Source organism: Equus caballus, chromosome 3, assembly GCF_041296265.1.
Source record: "Equus caballus isolate H_3958 breed thoroughbred chromosome 3, TB-T2T, whole genome shotgun sequence".
NCBI lineage: Eukaryota > Metazoa > Chordata > Mammalia > Perissodactyla > Equidae > Equus > Equus caballus.
The window spans coordinates 100,832,373-100,850,862 of NC_091686.1; the positions used below are offsets into that span (position 1 = coordinate 100,832,373).

The following is an 18,490-nucleotide window of genomic DNA, read 5'->3' on the forward strand; positions in this document are numbered from 1 at the left end:
TTATAAAAATATAATTTTATAAAATTTTACATTGTGTGCCTAAACTATTTTGAGTCTCTTAAATAATCAATCAATTAATGGGGGTTCACTATAAGAAGAGGAATCTTAAGATCACCTTTTTCTAAGTTAAAATTTTCCTGACCAAATACACTGAATTTCTTAATAGAGTTTCAATCAAAATCAATTCAGAAGTGTGATGATAAAAACTTTTTTAAAGTCCAAGATGAAAAAAAAAAATCCAGTCTTCAAAATGTGGACCCAAACTTTAAAATTTAATTCCTGGAGATGAAAAAGCGGTTAAACATATTTCCATATGCCAAATGCAGTTTCAGAGCATTGGTTATAGCCGCGAGTCCCTCTTATCTACACATCAATATTCCTTATTCTTGGGTAATCGCTGGTCTCCAATTCCAGGCCTGTGCTCAACAACCTTGGTCTGTTCTTCCTCTAACATGAACTCAATTAAACTTCCTCCTCTTAATTGACCCCTCCATTTCTTGCCAACAAAAGAAACGAGTAAGGAAGCACATCAAAAGGAGCTATGCACATGGAATGTTACGTTCTGTGTAAGTGCAAGTATTTCCAAAATAAACGTGTATTCTAAATTTTCCTCCATCAAATTTAGATTGGCAAAGCCAGGCCACACATGATTAGAAATGACAAAGGCATACCTCTGCAGCGGTTCATGCTTTTGAGATTTCAAATTACAACAGCATCCCATTTTTATATGGCATTACTAGAATATTCTCCAAAGTGTAGATTAGATTCCTTTATAGAGACAGTCCTGTTCCTACAAGCCATAAATTTAATAAATCACCAGATATATAACTTTCATTCTCACATTTACATTACCAAGTATTTTATGGAGCAATTTTCTTAGTCATAGCAGTGAGACTGTTCAGTGAAATAAATAAATAAATGCTATTTCAACATAAACCCCTTAACTCTAAAGGAAAATAACTATGCCAGAGTCTCACAAGAATACAATTCACTATTAAGGAGAATTCAGCTATCAGTAGGGTCTGTCTTGGATTGCCTCCACGAAGGTTTATTATGAGGAGTATCAGGACTCTATTATAACAAGCATTGCAGAAGCCAAAGACAGAGTTATGGCTGGGCTCCAGTGCAGAAAGAGCATGAAAAGCCTAATATATCGCAGCGCTGAAATTGTTATTATAAATAACTGGGACATTTACATCGGATTATCACACATTTTCAACAGAAACTGAAAATATCAACTCTGTCAGCATCAATCTCGGGGCACAGAGCTTCCTGTTGAGACCTGTTGCTGTGCATTAGCAGTGCCAGGCCTAAGTGCTTGCAGGGGTTTTTAGGCTCATATTAAAAAGCAAAATCCTTTGAAGGAAAACCAGACCTTTAGGTGTAAAGGATGTTTTGAAGTGATGAAATATTTGAGCAATGTGGTGAAATAACTCTGAAGCAATATTTTCAAAAACTTCTCATAAAGCTATTTTAACTTAATCACCACATTTCCATAAATCTATATTGTAAAAATGTGAGTATACACTTTATTCTTGAGGATGAAAGAAGTAGAAGGCATTAGAAAACTATAGCCTTAAGTTAACCTTACCGACTTTTTGTTAGCATTTTTCTCAAAAGGTTATATTGAATCCTAGGTTGGCATAATAAGTAATGAAAGAAAATAATCCAAATTTTAAAACATACTTCTATTTGCAATTTAATAAAACTTACTTTAATATAGGAAGTATTGCTTATTTTTAAAATATAAAATCTCAACATGGTAGGAGGCTGTCAAGTTTGAAATTGATGGAACTATTGACTTTAATTTAATAAAGCATTTCCAAAACAAAATCGTTCTGAAGTCATAATTTGTTACTAAAATCATTTCCAAGATGTGCTTTAGCCTTCTCAGCCCAGCCTGTCAAGGATGGTGGGTGTGTACGTACATGTGTGTGTGTCTGTGTGCGTGCTTGTGTGTTTGTGTGTTTCTCAAGTGAGCAATGCTAGATCTTCTTTAAGTTTGCTCATAAATTTCAGAATGAGCGTCCAAAATATACAGTAACTGAGAAGTCAAATTCTCTACATGTTAAGCCATAAAATAAAATAATTGTCCTCAAAACTGTTCAGGAAGGCACCTCAGGTACAAGTAGATAGTTCAGGAAAGCCAATCAATAAGGACACTAGCTAAATGAAGTGCAAAAAATATTATAATGGATCCTTTTGCTCTTTGGAATCAATGGCAGTAATCTTCGTTTAGAAAGAATGTGTGTGTGACCAATAATACATAGCAATATTTCTCACGCTGCTAAAATGAAAAGAGCTCAGAGGCAGGCATCTCTCCATGTAGCTATATTACGTTTTCTGTTCCTTTTTTTCCCCTATTGAGGCAAGAGACATGCCTTAACCACTTCAGAAATGTCCTGCCTTCTTTCCATGAAAGGAAATGAAGGCCTTAGCACTGCTGCTAGAATATATGTGATAACTGCAAATGAGCAGCAGGGGCAGACGAGAGCTTTCGGTTGCTTAATGACTAGGTCAATTATTAGCAAACTAACTTTGCCAGCTTTTTTCAGTGAAAACAGATATTTTCCCTGAATCCCATACTGCAACAAGCATCATCTTTTCTGCATGTGTGTTCCTAAATACACAAAGAGATTCCATATGTCAAATTAAAGAAAAAGCAATATTATGATATCTTAAATGCTAGCACCAAGTGAGTCATCAATCTCTCTTTGTAAGGCATATCTTCTCCCTAGTACCAAAAAATTTAATAAGATATGATACTTGAGAATAAAGGACTTGGCAATTCTGTGCAGATGAAAGATATGCCCTTTAACTTGTTTATGCCAGTGATTTCAAAATTCTTTTCCAATTTATTTTAATTTGTTCCTGTATCTAAGGAAGCTTCTTATTCTTACACAAGTTTGAGCAAGTTCAATAATTTAGATCAACTGATAGGCATAATTAAAATAAACATTTCTCTAGAGAGTCAAGGGTCTTTTGTTACAGTTAAAAATATGTGTGCCCGGGGCAGGCCCGGTGCAGCAGTAAAGTGTGCACATTCCGCTTTGGAGCCCGGGGTCCGCGGGTTCTGATCCCGGGTGCGGACATGGCACTGCTCTTCAAGCCATGCTGTGGCAGGCATCCCACGTATAAAGTAGAGGAAGATGGGCATGGATGTTAGCTCAGGGCCAGTCTTCCTCAGCAAAAAGAGGAGGATTGGCGGCAGATGTTAGCCCAGGGCTGATCTTCCTCAAAAAAAAACAAACACAGTATGTGTGACCAAATCTTGAAATAGCTAAGATATTTTCTAAGTTGATCACATATTATGAAAATCACATTATTTAAAACAGTCTGGTAGTTCTGAAGCTAGTGATATGGGTATGGAAGTATTTTTCCTATATTTGTCCTACGGAGAGAAAAATTTGAAAGAAAAATCTCTAGGAGTTTACACATTTAGCTTAAGTTTTCTGCTTATTTTGAAATTTCCAATATTACTGAAACAATATTACAAGTATTAAATAAACTTTTTAAGCATCTTTTTAGTGCTTGCTTTACTGAATGGTTTGCATAATTAAAAAGTTAATTGCTTTGTTTCCACAATCTTTGGGAGTCATGGGACCAACTCCAGAAGCAGGCTCCTATACATATGCGATATCCCATTGAGTGAAGCACCTTCCCTACTTTGGCAGAAGGATGCAATTAAGATATGTGTGTGTATGTGTGTGTGTGTGCGCGTGTGTGTGTGCGTGTGCATATATAGAATGAACTACCTGAAATATAGGCCTAAGGAATATAACTATCAACTTTAACCAGTGAATAAAGCACCTGGAATTAATTCTTACCCTATTTTGGGTATACTGTATTTCTTTAAGCAGCTCATGGTAGTGAGTCTGTTATTCTGTTATTCTGAAGGAAAAAAAATCTATTAGCCTCTCCCTGATTTTTGTGATATGAACACTTGACTATTTCACTTGTGATCCCAGTTATCAATACTTATGTCACACCACAATTTAGAGTGCGTCTTGAGATGAAATAAAATACCGCCTTACACAAAATTACCCAAAACACATTGTTTCATAACTCACGCAAATAAAAAGAGGAATGTCCCTGAAAACTAGGTGGGGAATGGATGATTGTCTGTGTTAGGCAATGAGACAACAAGACCAGTGATTTGCTCAAAACTACATAATAAATTAGTCTTTCTATTAAACATAAAATAAAATAAATTTTTTCCTACTTAATGATGTTTTTAAAATAAAAATAATTATAATGACTACAATAAGTTTTCATGAGCTTTGAATGAGGTAATGCAACTATAGCCCTTTGGCACTAACAACAATAAAACAAGAATAATAAATAATAGCTACTATGTATTGAACACCTAGCGTTGTCAGGTCTTAAGCACAGTTTTGCACATCTTCTTCTCATTTTATCATCTATAAAGTGCAGATAACACAACCTTCCTCGGAGTGGTTCTATAAAGCAATTGAATGTGTAGAACCCTCAGATTAGCACTAATGTGCTAGAAAAGTATTAGTTTATTATTTCAATTTTTCCTTACCCTTTTTATCATTTATTTTTAGATACCTAATAAGGATACTACTTCATCATTCTAGTAAGCCTTTTTGATAGATAGATTGTCCTCTTTATGTTTTGTTGCTCTTTTCTGGTGCTTCTCTCTTTGTGTGTGTATGTGTGAGAGAGAGTGACTAAGTCTATAATCCATTTGTCTCTGACATTAGAGATACTTCATGATGACTGGGTCCCTTTAGAATCCCACCAAATCCTTTATGTTTGAATTGTATGGTAATTGAGGTGTTTTGCCCTATGTTCTGAAAATTATCTCAAATACCCCCTAAAAGTTGATTTCTACATTTATAAATGCATTTGGCTTAATTAGCAGTTTAAGAGGAGATGTGAATAAGGGCTATGAATTGGTGCCTAATTGGCAGAGTCTACCCATAATCTGTGATGGGCGATCATCTTTACAAGGTTTTTCCTACTGCCATGAATATTTGAGGGCTGTCTGTAATCTCAGCCTTTTAGCAATTGCTCTGCTACTGAGCACTGAATGATCTTTAATAATTATTTGATGAATATCTCTGTGAGTTACTGGTTTCTGTCATTTACTACTCCTTAACAATAAATCCAGGAAAATATATGTAGGCCTCTTAAAGACAGAAGCCGGCTAGCTGAAGAAAACAAACTCAAACCTATTAACATGTTTTTTTTGTCTCTGGTTTTCACAAAATTATATTTGTTATAAATATTAGCACTTGCTCACAGTAGATAGAGAGCCATATGCTCTTAGCTTTGGAAACCAATAGAGAATTCAAAAGGGGCCAAAAAACAACTTACCTTTATGCAAAAGGTAAGTGAGGCCAGTGAACATTTTTGTAGGCAAGAAAACAATCAAACATTTAATAAATATTATGAACGTCATGGAGAAAATAGAACTGTAGAACCAGAGGGATTTTTAAAGTATCTATAAATAAGTGAACACAGTAAAGTAGTAATCCAATATAATTTTATCAAATGTTCACTACCCAAAAATATATGTTCATGTGTAACTGCACAATAACCCTTTAAGGAAAATAGGGCTGTAATTATTACAATTATTGTCCTCATTTCCTAAGTGAATGAGATTTATATGAATCGATCTAGGTTCCCTTCCTGAAAACGTGATGGAGCTCGAATTAGGACCCAAACTTCTGGCACCAATGCTTTGCCAATCCATATATTATGTTATATACTATAACACTGCAGAATAAATTTAGATTTAAGAAGGACATTTTAAAACAGAAAATTTATAGAACAGACTCTTCTAAAAAGTATCCCAAAAGGAATACGGAAACTTGATAGTCTGAAATGACTCAGATATAATGACCTGTGGTAGAGAAAATGAATTACTTGATCCTCAAAATGTCACAGATAAGGTATTAAGAGGGAGAAAATGTGCATGAGATGGTGAAATTGGGAGAGGCAAAGGCGCAGGTTTCTTAGAATGGATAAAATAAAGAAAAATATGAAAGCTCACAGTCTATCTGTGAGACAGCCCTCTAATCCTCCCCCAGGAATGAAATGTCTGTCAGACGAATGCAGAATTTTTCATTAGGGTAAAGAAGAGTAACGTATTTTCCCTGCTATTTTCAAAAACTTAAAAAAAAATACCAAAGGCTAAGTAATCAAGCCAGAAGTCCTATACCTTGTGCTTTGAAATCAAATGTGGTTACTTGAGAAAACCACACATGGGGACCTCAAAACCCATGGGCCGTTGATAGAACTAATTTAATAGCTATGTGATCCTGGAGACATGGATAATACTCAGACATGGGCTGCAAACAGAAAAAAAAGGCACGTGGGTTTGATTTCACAAAAGAGGATAAAAACAGTCTGGGGCCGAAATAGGCAAGAATTAGATTTTAGATCATTATTCTTGGGAAAAGAGATGAACCAATGTTGTCCAGGAAACTAGAAGTGCCTCTCAAAATTGAATTCTCAAAGAGCTAGTGAATGCTAAAGACAACTGATCACATCGAATAAAGGACAGAAAGCTTAAGGGGAAAAACTCTGATAAAATATGGCTCTGCATGAACATGCTTCCGATCACCTGTTCAAAGATGATGTATGGTTTTTATTGCTTCCACCAAAGTGGAGGGAAAGACTAAGGATTGGCTCCTAAAACTCAATTTCCTCAGTATTGGTATAATTGAAGACTGAGCTTATTTTAGGTGAGAATTATCCGAGAAATTATGACTATATAAATAATAATTTTAAAAAATTGCATATCAGTCTGGGAGATGTTTCTGATTCTCACAGTTTTGAGTGTCAGGTATCATGTACTCAGGAGTAACAGCAGGTAACTCTGCAAGTAAGCAACAAAATTGATGGATAATTGGTTGAATTTTAGACAATGCAAAGACACCTTACAGAATGGACCAGAAGCAAGGAGGTAAACAAAGTCTGGCTATATAAGCATGCCTAAAGCTGATATTGAGAAAATCATTTACATGTTTTAAGAAAGAATATCCAAAGTCCTTGAGAGATAACTCTAAAGAGAAAAGAAAACAAACAACAACAAGTTAGAGACATAAGATTGCGGTGGATACCCAGAACTGAAAGAGGCCCTGGATCTAGGGAGCCAAAGCAGCCTGCTTTACAGGAGAGGATATGCGCCAATGGGCATGTTTCAGCAGACCTCATCCAGCCTCACAGAGGTTGGATGAGGAAATTCCTCTTCTGATTCCATCCTCATCAGGCAATCTCTTAAGAGGTACTCTGATTTTCCTTGGATCCCCTTAGAGATAAAGGGTATTGTCTGGAGAGGACACAGGGACTTTCCTACTTCTTGAATGAGATGTTCTCCTGTTCAAAATTTAAAAAACTAATAATCTAGTTTGACATCAAGATCTTGTAATATTGTTGAGAGCTGGTGTAGGCTCTGTACAATTCTGAACACTGATGAAATTCTGATTTTTGGTTTGAGAAAAAAATTTCCAGGTACCAGCTAGAGGCCATTTGGTAACCAGACAGACAGCCTCCTCTGGGCATACAATACATTTCCATACATTCTATTCAATGCATCAGGACAACTGGGAGTGCATATGCCAAGCCAAAAAATGGACATTTCTAGAGATTTTTGATGAACCAAATAAACAACTGTATGATTAAATAGGAGTTGCATTTTTATTTGGAAATTATTGTGTAGCAGTTGGTCAGATTATCTTGGGCTGGAAGACAAGCTTTATCAATATAGCCCATATTCATAATTCCTACTAAGCAACAATGAACACAGAGAAAGGAGAATAATTTATGTGACATTGATGGTGTCCTTCCTGAGATAAAAAGAACATCAAAAGTGACATCTACCTCGTAAATCATTATTAGTAAGTCTTTACAGATAACATATTTGGAGGCAGTTCTCCCCTTGTGTGGTGTACGAGCTGTGGTAAGCCTCTTTGACATTGCATTTCTGTGGTGGTGTTCACATATAAAATAGATTGGAATTGGACAGTCCTTGTATTATACTATTTGGAATTTATTTCTCATGAAAATTTTATTTTCATTATTTTCTGTTTGGAAGCATATCTATTTGCATAGTATTACTAACATTTGATAGCACTATTACAGTGGCAGGAATCCTATAATCACAAAATAAAATATTTTTTTTCAGGAAGATTAGCCTTAAGCTAATATCCACTGCTAATTCTCCTCTTTTTGCTGAGGAAGACTGACCCTAAGCTAACATCCATGCCCTTCTTCCTCTACTTTATATGTGGAACACCTCCACAGCATGGCTTGACAATTGGTGTGTAGGTCTGCACCTGGGATTTGAACTGGCAAACCATGGGACTCCAAAGCAGAATGTGTGAACTTAACTGCTGTGCCACTGGGCTGGCCCCACAAAATAAATTTTTTGATGATTATTAGGACAATGTTATCAATGATTGGGTCTCACCAAAAATGCAATTAGTCAGACATTATTTTAATGTCAAGCCAGTGAGATGGACAAATGATGACCTTGCATAAAATAAAACATAAAAGTCACATGAGGCCAAAACTCATTTAAAAGAGTAATTACTATATTACTCAAAGAAAGACAGCAAAAGCTATTATACAGAAATTTCAGACTCTGTAGTAATTTAAGAAAATTTTGTAAAAACAACAACAAAAAATCCTGAAAAATGGAATCATAAGATGATTAGAAATTCATTAAGATCAATGTCAAGGGAGGCAACCGTGTCCCCACCTCTGATAACGACATTATAATAGACTTGTTGACCTGAGAAAGAAAGTCTTAAGTATGTTCTTACACTACAAATCCTGGTCTTCAGCTTTCTCAATTGTCTCACTTCTATTGAATATCCATCAGCAACATTGGGTCCCTATGACTAAATTCAACAATTTTTGTTGAATGTCTATGTGTAGAGATTATCTTCAATGTATCATGCCATGATGAACAAGGCAAACGTCTCGGCCTCACACAGCTTACAGTATAATGAGAGACGGGGATGTGAAAAACAATGTCCCTCTCAGCTGGGTCTCCTAGTTCTCGCCATTATTCCAGGTCTGCATGATCTCATGTGTCTACTTCTTTACCTTCATCTCTGCATCACTGGACATTTGATATCACCACTGCTTTCCTAATTCTAAATTTTTCCTCAGCCTTCTACATTTTGTTTCATTTTGCATTTTTTTTTTTTTTTAAAAACCCTTCTCAGTCACCTTTGCTGAAACTTATTCTCTTTTTTCAGATTCTGTGTTGGGTATCATCTCTTCTCTGGTGTTATATGTTTATTTGATGGTCTCATCTATTCCCAAGATTTCATAATCACCAAGGTGCTAATGATTCCAAAAGCTATATTTCCGATACTTATTTACACCTCCAAGTTTCAGATGTACATTTTCAGCAGTCTGCTAGATATCGCCAGAGTTTTTCAAAAGTATCTTAAATCCCACAGGTCTTAATCAGATTCATTCTCCTGGAAATGTGTTACTTTTTCCATTTTTTTTTCCAGATTGGCAAACAGCAGCACTGTTTTCCCACCTTCTCAGATTGGTATTCTTGGTGTCAAAGGTTGGCTACAATTTTTCATATCCCCAACTCATATCCTCCTCTAGTTTTAGCAGTATTTAATCTCTGTATATAGATCCTCTCATGCCTTTACTTTTAAACATCTAATTCTGTACATATCATTCTCCATCACAATATTTAAATGCTTAAAATGCATGTCTCATTTACCTTTGGGTCCTTCATGGGAATTCACATAGAGTACATGCTCAACAAGTGGTTATTGAACTTAACGAATTCTCGTAATAGTCCAAATTCTCTGTTCATTGTATAAAATTTCAGCTATGGCTGCCATGACCTTTTGCTACAAATGCTGGGTTGGTGAAATGCAGCCTCACACTGAATAGAAACAATGTGCATAATTCAGTATAGCTCCCTGTGGCTCATAGGAATGCAACCTCAGAGAAGCATACCACTCTCAGATCATATGTGGGTATTACCTCATCAATGTAGATGCTGAGTGTTTCAAAGCAAAAATGAAATCATAGAAGATACATTTTACAATATAAATAAATGAGTAGATTACTTTTAAACAGCAGGATTCTATTTTATTTACTCTCTCTTACTAAAACATTTTATATCCTCTCGTCACAGATTTCATTTGAACATACAGTATCAACAAGTTAGTTCTTTTGAGGTTATTATATTTTAGCAGTTGGAAATCTGTTTTAAAGAAGGCATTTAAATTTGCATCTGCTTCAAATATTTTCTCATTTTGTAAGAAACTTATATTTTTTGGACAGTAGTGAGAAAGCATACAAGATGATGAGCCTAATGCCAAAAAACTACCTACATAAGTAAAATTTATCAGAAACAAGACTTAAAAACAAGGCAACCGATCATCTATATTTCAGATAGAAAGAGAACATGACATAAAAGCAAATGCCCCTAAACTTAACTTGAATCTTGAGATCGCAGTTACAAAAACAATTTGTAACCACAACAGAAGGAATGAATTGGTTCTTCAAAGTATAAACCCGATCTAATCCAATGGACTCTAATCTAATCACATATTTAATTTGAGGAATACAATTGGTCTTCTAAAAAGAAATAAGGACAACTTCAAAAGATTACTTACAGGCTCTTATTAAGTTTGAAAGGCCTTATTTAAAGTATGACCATTTTTAGTAATTGTCCATATTGATAAGCAAGGAGAGAACAGAGCTATAAAATTAATCTGTTCTGTACCATAGACCTGGAGTTACTGTCTGCTGTCAATTTCATCAATTATAAATTCTGGGTTTTTGTAACTAATTGTGTTTAGCCCCAAAAGAACAAAGAAAAGAAAACCAGTAACCTGATTAGAAAAATAAAACTTAAATAATTTGAATGTATTTGGCTTAACATGAAGCGCTCGAAATATGATGTACATCGAAAAAAAATAAAAACTAAAAAACAATTATTTTCAAACTATGTAGAAGGTAAGTAGGTAAAAAGAGTGAATATGATGCAGATAACATTCCAAGGCCTTCTTCCAGCCCAAGGTACTATTTATAAAAGCTAAAAATTTCAGTAAGTACATTATAATTGTTTCATCTGTACAACTTTTTTCTCTCTTCTCTGTACTTCAGACTACTCTGAACTTCTCTCGTGATCTCCTTCCTTTTCATATTAGAGTGTATTTACCGAAATCAGGGTTGTATCTCCCCAACATAAGGACTTTCACCATAAAGGCAGGGCTTCTTTCTCATTCACTTCAACATCCTCAGAGAGCCTTGGTCATATTTTATTTTCAATACATGCTTGTTGAATCAAAATGAATAACCACAGCTTTGTCATTATTTAATTACCCCATTAAACAAGAGACAAGAAGGAGATTGTTCTGCTTTGCTTTATTTAGGAAGAGAATGCTTTACTGATCAAAAAAAGAAAAAAAGAAAAATACCTGCAATAGAAGAGGTAACAATGGAGAATGTTTTAGCCTAGAAGAGGAATATTAAGATGAAACACTTTTTCAATAAGTGGTCTGACCGCTGACATTGAGTGCTAACTACACTTTAAGAGTCAAGTTCCAGAGTTTCTTCCTCACAAAGAAGATGCCTAAGTGTTGTCATATTTTGACAACATCAAGGCTTTTTTTACACAGAACCCTAGAAAAAAATCAGAGGAAGAACAGAAGTATATGCAATCTACAAGCAAAAAAGAATGCAGGAAATATGGGGATAACAACTCAACCAAACAAGAAGCTAAGCATAGAAGGTATTATCCAACAAGTGTGCTGAAATTCAGATAAGCAAATACTTAGAGAGTCTGGAGGTGATGAACCCACTCACTAACCTCCAAAGTCACTTTGAAATTTGACGGGAGCTCATTCCCTCCTCAAATGTCATAAGGGTTCAGCAGAGGGCTCTAGTTTTGAAGAATCAAATTAGAACAAAAAGGGTAATATGGCCATACCTTTTATCATTGTTAATTATTAATACTGAGATTAAAAAAAGAAAGGGCTGAGAGTTTGGTAAGCATACTAATTTGGACACTTTTTTCAGCTCATTCTGTCAACGTGAATATTTTGCAGCAGTTGAAAGGGAAATATACAGCTGAAGAATAATGCATTCCACTGGAACACTGAGGACAGAATGTAAAAACATTTTTCAAAGAGTGAAAAGAATGTAGGAAGAAAAGAATAGCTTCTCTTCACCTTGACTGACAAAGAGCACAGAGTTGGGCTGATTTTATGCCAAATGATAGAAGTCTTCCTCATCCTCATTTTAGATACTTCCTGTGTTTAAACATCACTGCTCCTGAGTGTTACCCCACAAAAATGACAAACTGTCTGGAAAGTATTCAAGGTGAGAATATCGTTCTCACTCATAATTTTAGAATGCTATTCTTTGTGAGACTAAACATTTTTATGAGGCTTTCATGATTAAGCCATTGTATTATATCAAATTTACCTAAAGTTAATAATAATCACAACTATTTATCATTATTATTTAATTTCAATAATTTTGTCATCAATTAATATAGTGAAATTATTGCCACTTTTATTATTTATTTATGGATTATTAGGTGCTATTACATCATTTAATTTCTTCCACAATCCTATCATTTATTATTGAAGAAAGTGGGGCTAAGAGAAGTAAGAACATCACACTGCCAGCAAGAGGAGAAACCAAGATTCAAAGCCATGTCATTAGATTTCACAGTCTGTTTCTTAAAACACTACCTTCTATCCACAACATTGCCTGATCTCCACTAAGACAATATCTTCTTTAGATTCTTTTAGATTGGGCTGCTTCTTTTACTGGAAAGCTGCTATAGCAGACGTCTTGATTGGCTGAGATCCTGCTTAGAGGCAGTCTCTCTAATCACTTTCTCTCTCTAATCACTATGAAGGAGGAGTGAAAAGCCCCCTCCTGAAGCAGGGGCACATGAACTTCTTGGGATATTTGGAACATACAGAGCCATTTCACAGACGGGAACGTTGGAAAAGTAGAAAAAAGCAGCCCCAGTCAGACACTGACAACTAGAGTGACATAATGAAATGCAGAATCATGAAAATGAATCCTTTCCAAGGTATGCTAGTCTCTTCCTACAGAAAAAAAATGATCAGGGCATTTGTTTACCATTAGCAAGTATATGAGGAACTTTGGAGAGAGGGAAGAGGCAGGCTTGTTATATAATTCAATCTAAATGAAAACAGCACAAGCCAATAGTGACAGATAACAGCACCTTTCAGATGGCTGCTGAAAATTGGAGAGTGGGAGAAAATTAGAGAGAAAGAGTGTTCTTAAACTTACACAAGGATATGCTTAGTCTCCATTCTCACTACCTTCGGTTATATAAAAATGGTGGTTCGTTCCCAAATGATATTTCAAGTATATTGGCATTTATTTCTGATAGCAATGTGACAAGTTCATTACAGATACAAAACGGATGCACAGTGGAATGCACCATATTTTAACCCTCAAGAACAGTCTACTCTAAACATTGTTTAAAGCATGTGGAGTGAGGAAAATGAATTAAACAATTAAGCCTAGTTTATATAAGTCTGAAAGAGTAAGAAAGTTGAAAGTGGGGCGTTCAAAAATATTAGTCTATAAAAATTAAGATTAGCTTTTAAATCAAGAGGCGTAAAATTAATTAGACATTTACAGTGGCCAAGTTTCTGACCTTATTTAACTTTTTAAAACCTGCCTTATGGATCAACTGCCAGTTTCTTATTTTAATTTATTTCTCTGTTACACTATTTGTAAGTTTACCTAGAGGAAAATAGGTACTGTTCTGTATCTTTTGTTCACTCTTACTCTGACCAAAGTTGACATTGTCAAGTGAGAAAGTAAATGTGCTTATTCTACTGTGAGATCACTCAATCATAATTAAGGTTTTTGAAGGGCATTACCCCCAGGACCAGATCAGATCTATAGACGGCTCTTGCATAGCATGATCTGAGGCCAGGCTCCAAAATTGTCTCCCACACTGGCCTGCTGTGGTGTCAACATTTCTACCCATGTAGCCAGAAATCACACCCTTGACTCAGCCCACTTCTTTGATTTATGTCATATATGCATTATCTACTATTAGAATGCACATATGTTATGTGGGTTTCAAGAAAGGGCCTAGAATTACTTCTGCCCTGCCCACATTAATACATATTATCAAATTCACTTACCATCTCACTAGGAAACCCAAAGGCCTCTTTTTGCTCCAAACAGTAAAAAATAAAGAAAATTGGATGTAAGGAGACAATAGCAGATGGTCGGATCTGGGTGAGATTTTAGAGTTAGTTTAGTTAACTGCCTTACTGATGATCAGAAGCCCACCCAGATGGAGTAAGTGACCTACCCAATCCTAATGGCAAAATTGGGATTAGAGGTCACATTGGGTATTGACTATATTGAGTTGTTAAACACTGCCTATGATCAACCCATACACAGCAAAGGCAAACTAGCCTTGCAAAGATGATACAGGGGGGACTTTGAGAAGAATAAGTAGAATAACTAGTTTAAAATAAGAACTTCATATTTTAAAATATTTTATACCACTAAATATATTTTAATGAAATAATAAAAAACTAATTTCCCCAATCTTATCAAAGGATCAACATGAAATAATCATAATATCGACAATAATTAATTAAAGGCAAAGAAAAATATATAAGCGATCTTTTTCATGAATAAATGTATAATTCATGAGGGTTTCCTTAAAATATTTTTTAAATGGTATAATTTTCTCTATTATTTTCCAGAGATTCATGGATGCAAGTACCCAAGATTTGAAATTATCAAAATGGTGAGTCTCATTCCAATTATTAGATTCAGTTTTCAAGAAATTATGTTTATTCTTACAGTGTATTCTTTTTCTTAAGCTAATAAGAGAATAAATCTTCATTTGTTATTTGAAACTAATGTGGGTTGGGATACAGGGTAAAGTTTGTTCTAAAGAGAATTAACCCACAGGCCCTCAATAAAATTTTGTTAATCATGCTAATGTACAGAAGGTAGATAAAACTTTTGTAAAACATAAGTGCATTTCACTGCTAACATACTGTGTTTTAGTTATTTCCTTATTATAGCATCTGTGACAACTTATTTTTATCATTAGCTGTCCCAGCTTATACTCAGTTTGCATCATGACATTGGACTGTACTATGTTATTACACTGGAAATTATCTTCTAAACTTTACAATAATCCAAAAAATTAGTTATAACTGCATTATTTCACATAGGTTAAAGTACAAGGAAAATATTCTAGGTAATAATAATTAGGAACTAGGACAGCATTCAAAATGGTATTTTCATGGAAAATCCAATACAAATCCTGACTAAAACCTAACCAAGCAAAACACTGCAGATTATCTGGATTCCAATTAAATGTGACAAATGAATACCTGACAGGTTTCAATTCCAATTCTACTTATGTCAGAATGATCCATTAATACTGAAGATGAAATTACCAGGAAATTCAAGCAATACAATTGTACTTTATAGCTAGATAGTAGTCTGAAAACTTGGACCCAACAAATCTCTTACTCAAATGTCAAGTGCTACATTTGGCTCAGCCAAAGTGAATCACGTCTCCTTCTGTCATTACCTATAGATCAGGGCTAACATGAATCACAGCCAACAGATGACAAATAGTTATATAAACTCTGAATTTCAACTGTCAGTCACATATAAAATCAGAAAAGATCAGTTATATTATGATGGTCCTTGCTGTTGACAGAACTGAAAACATGGTCATAAAAAATAACTAAAAACCTCTTTGGGGAATTTGTCTGCATAAACTTTCTAGTCCCTTAACATGCTCACCTGTAAAGTTTTCCATGGCATGTATGTTTCCTAAAAAGTCACTCATATATATTTGTTATATATAATTATGTTTATTATTCGTCATTTCTTATTTTAAAGGCATTGAATCCCCTTAAACTCAAAAAACATAAAATAACATTAAAATGTGATTATAATGCCAATAATACAAAGTCCTTTCTATTGATATAGCTGACATTGAAAAAATAAAGACTTAGTTGTACATTATGTTGTGTATAGTGAGACAACTGCTTTTAAAACACAAATTATATGATATCATCAAAAGGTAATGGCAGATATAGTAATGCCCTTAAATTAAATTAATCCTGCCTTCCTAGGTATCTGTATACGTGTGTACAAAATATTATTATAGTGCTCTTAATTTAATTTTCACTTTTGTGCAAAGCATTTCAAACATATTCGTCTTAAATATATATTCATCAGCATTGCAATTCATATGAAAATTTTTATACTCACTTAAAAGATACTAAAAAAAGTTAATTCTTAAAAACTACATCAAACTGTCATCCACATAAGCACACAGCACCATACACACAGATAAGCATGCCGTTATTGCCATAAGGCAAAATGCCATTTAAACCCTGGATAATTAATCAAGAGGGATATCAGTCATCAGACCCTGATATCATACCTTCTCATCCAGACAATAATGTGAAGAAATAATTTTTAACATAATTTAGGTTAGCAATAATTTCATTTGGGGTCATTTATGATATAGTACTCTTTAATGTTGGACTTAAATATTCATAGGTAAACTTCCAGAAAAAAAAATCAGACTTTTTCCTGCATTAATATGCTCTATTTGCATATCATCTCTAAAGAAATTGGTATGTAACAAAAAGTTAAGAATGTCTTATTTCACTTGAGAATGGTGAAAGACACAAATCCGGTCAGGTTTTCACTAGAGATAAAATGTGTGTGGTTTTTTCTACCTATGTTCCTCTATGTATAAGCAAATCTCCTTTTATATTTGAAATAATAATAAAATTAGGCAAAACTTTAGTATTCCATTGTTTGACACAAACCTAGTCCTCAAGCATTTACTATAACCTGAAAGCCAAAAAATAAATCACCTAATTGTCTTTGGGAATATAAACAAATGTGAAAAGTTTTGTAAGTATTACTTGCAATCTAACTTTATAACTTAAAGGAAAGTATATATAAGCCCAATTGTTGTGGTAATTATGAGAATCATATCACAACAGGATAAGAAGATAGAGTACGATAATTTGCTTTCTTCCCATTCCTTTGCACAAAAATGAGAAAAACTTTCTATGGAAATGAGAGAGGAGTTCTAATAGTATTTACAATATATTTTGGAGAATGAGATAATACAGTTCTCCTTCATTGACTCCATATCACTTGAAAGGAGAGGTTTGAAAATGTGTTTCTAAATACCCAGGAAAAGAAAGAGTCGAGCAGGGTGTTTATGGTTATTTTCTTTCACTAAGACTGGACAATCGCAATTGAAGAAATAGTTGCATGACAAAAATGAATAGAAGAAAACAATAACACAAGACCTTTCTCAGTCACTATTGTTTAAGTATTATGCACTAATTTAGTTTTTTTCATCACAGGTGCTACTCTGATTTAGTTGTAAAGGTTTTATTTCTGACAGGCTGTTTTAAAATGATTGTGCAAGTTTGGTGAATTTTATCTATGTAGTTATGTTCCTTTATTTGGCATTTCTGTACTTTAGCAAATATTTATTATTTCGAATAAAGTAGTTTAGTGTCAGCTATTTTATTCTGGTTTTAGACTGACCTTCGCGCATCTACTTATTACAGCTCACTAGCGTGATTGTGTGTGTGAATGTTGTGTTTGCCCCTACCATTTTCCATATGCTCTGCCTCACCAACACTGCCATCCGGCGTGGTCCTTTCATAGTTGTCCTCTGGGAGTGGAAGGGCACCCAGTCTTGGCCCTGATGAACTCTTACTGCTTGGTGTTTCTGACTCCTCCAGCCCGCTGTCATAGCAACTCTGCAGTGACCCCTGATGTGGGTCCTGAGGCTGACTCACAACAGAAAACGTCACTCTACGAAATGGCTGTAAAAGAAAAGATTCTGAATGTCACTAAGATATAAGATTGTAAATGATCTTATTAAAAAATACATAAATTACATACATTAAGGTCTACTGACGACTAATTCAATACAAAATGGTTAGATATGTTGAAATCTATTTGGTTAACTCTGAATTATATGAGACAATGCCTAGAACTTAGATTTTAGTATGGAAAAACTGAAAATTCCCTTTCTGAAACAGAGATAAGAAAACACCAATTTCACTAAAACACACATTTAAATCTGATATGTTAGTTCCATACAGTCAACCTTTTTCTATTCTGTAGTTTTCACTTCAAATACATTTTTCACAAATAAACTCCCCATAAAAACAAGGGTCAGTGATTTTGGAAAGCAGTATTTATTGAACTAATCCATTGTAAGAAGACTTCATTTCTAAATACTTTGATATCATGGGTTAAAATTGAGTATTTTGGCAGTTAGTTTAAAGGTACAGCTACTAAACAGGAATTTAGATGCAGTGCTAGGAAATGGTAATATATTTCTTACTTCATTCGTATTAAAAATATTACCTACTGATCTTGAAATTGTAAGGGGAGTATTGAAATCATAGATGAAAGTTTACTTAACCAGGGAATA

General features: G+C 34.4%; 1 protein-coding gene across 15 annotated transcripts in view; it reads right to left on the bottom strand.

Moving 5' to 3' along the window:
* PCDH7 (protocadherin 7) overlaps positions 1 to 18,490 on the bottom strand; it is a 397,198-nt gene that overhangs the window by 200,887 nt on the left and 177,821 nt on the right. For 6 of the 15 annotated variants that reach the window (XM_023638255.2, XM_070262509.1, XM_023638257.2 and 3 more), the window contains one exon: positions 17,657 to 17,873. The exons of 1 other annotated variant lie outside the window; for it this stretch is intronic. In XM_023638255.2, coding sequence (XP_023494023.2) covers positions 17,657 to 17,873 — 217 coding nt within the window. The remainder of the gene's footprint in view (positions 1 to 17,656; positions 17,874 to 18,490) is intronic. 8 more of the 15 variants (XM_070262514.1, XM_070262513.1, XM_070262512.1 and 5 more) reach the window with 2 other exon arrangements.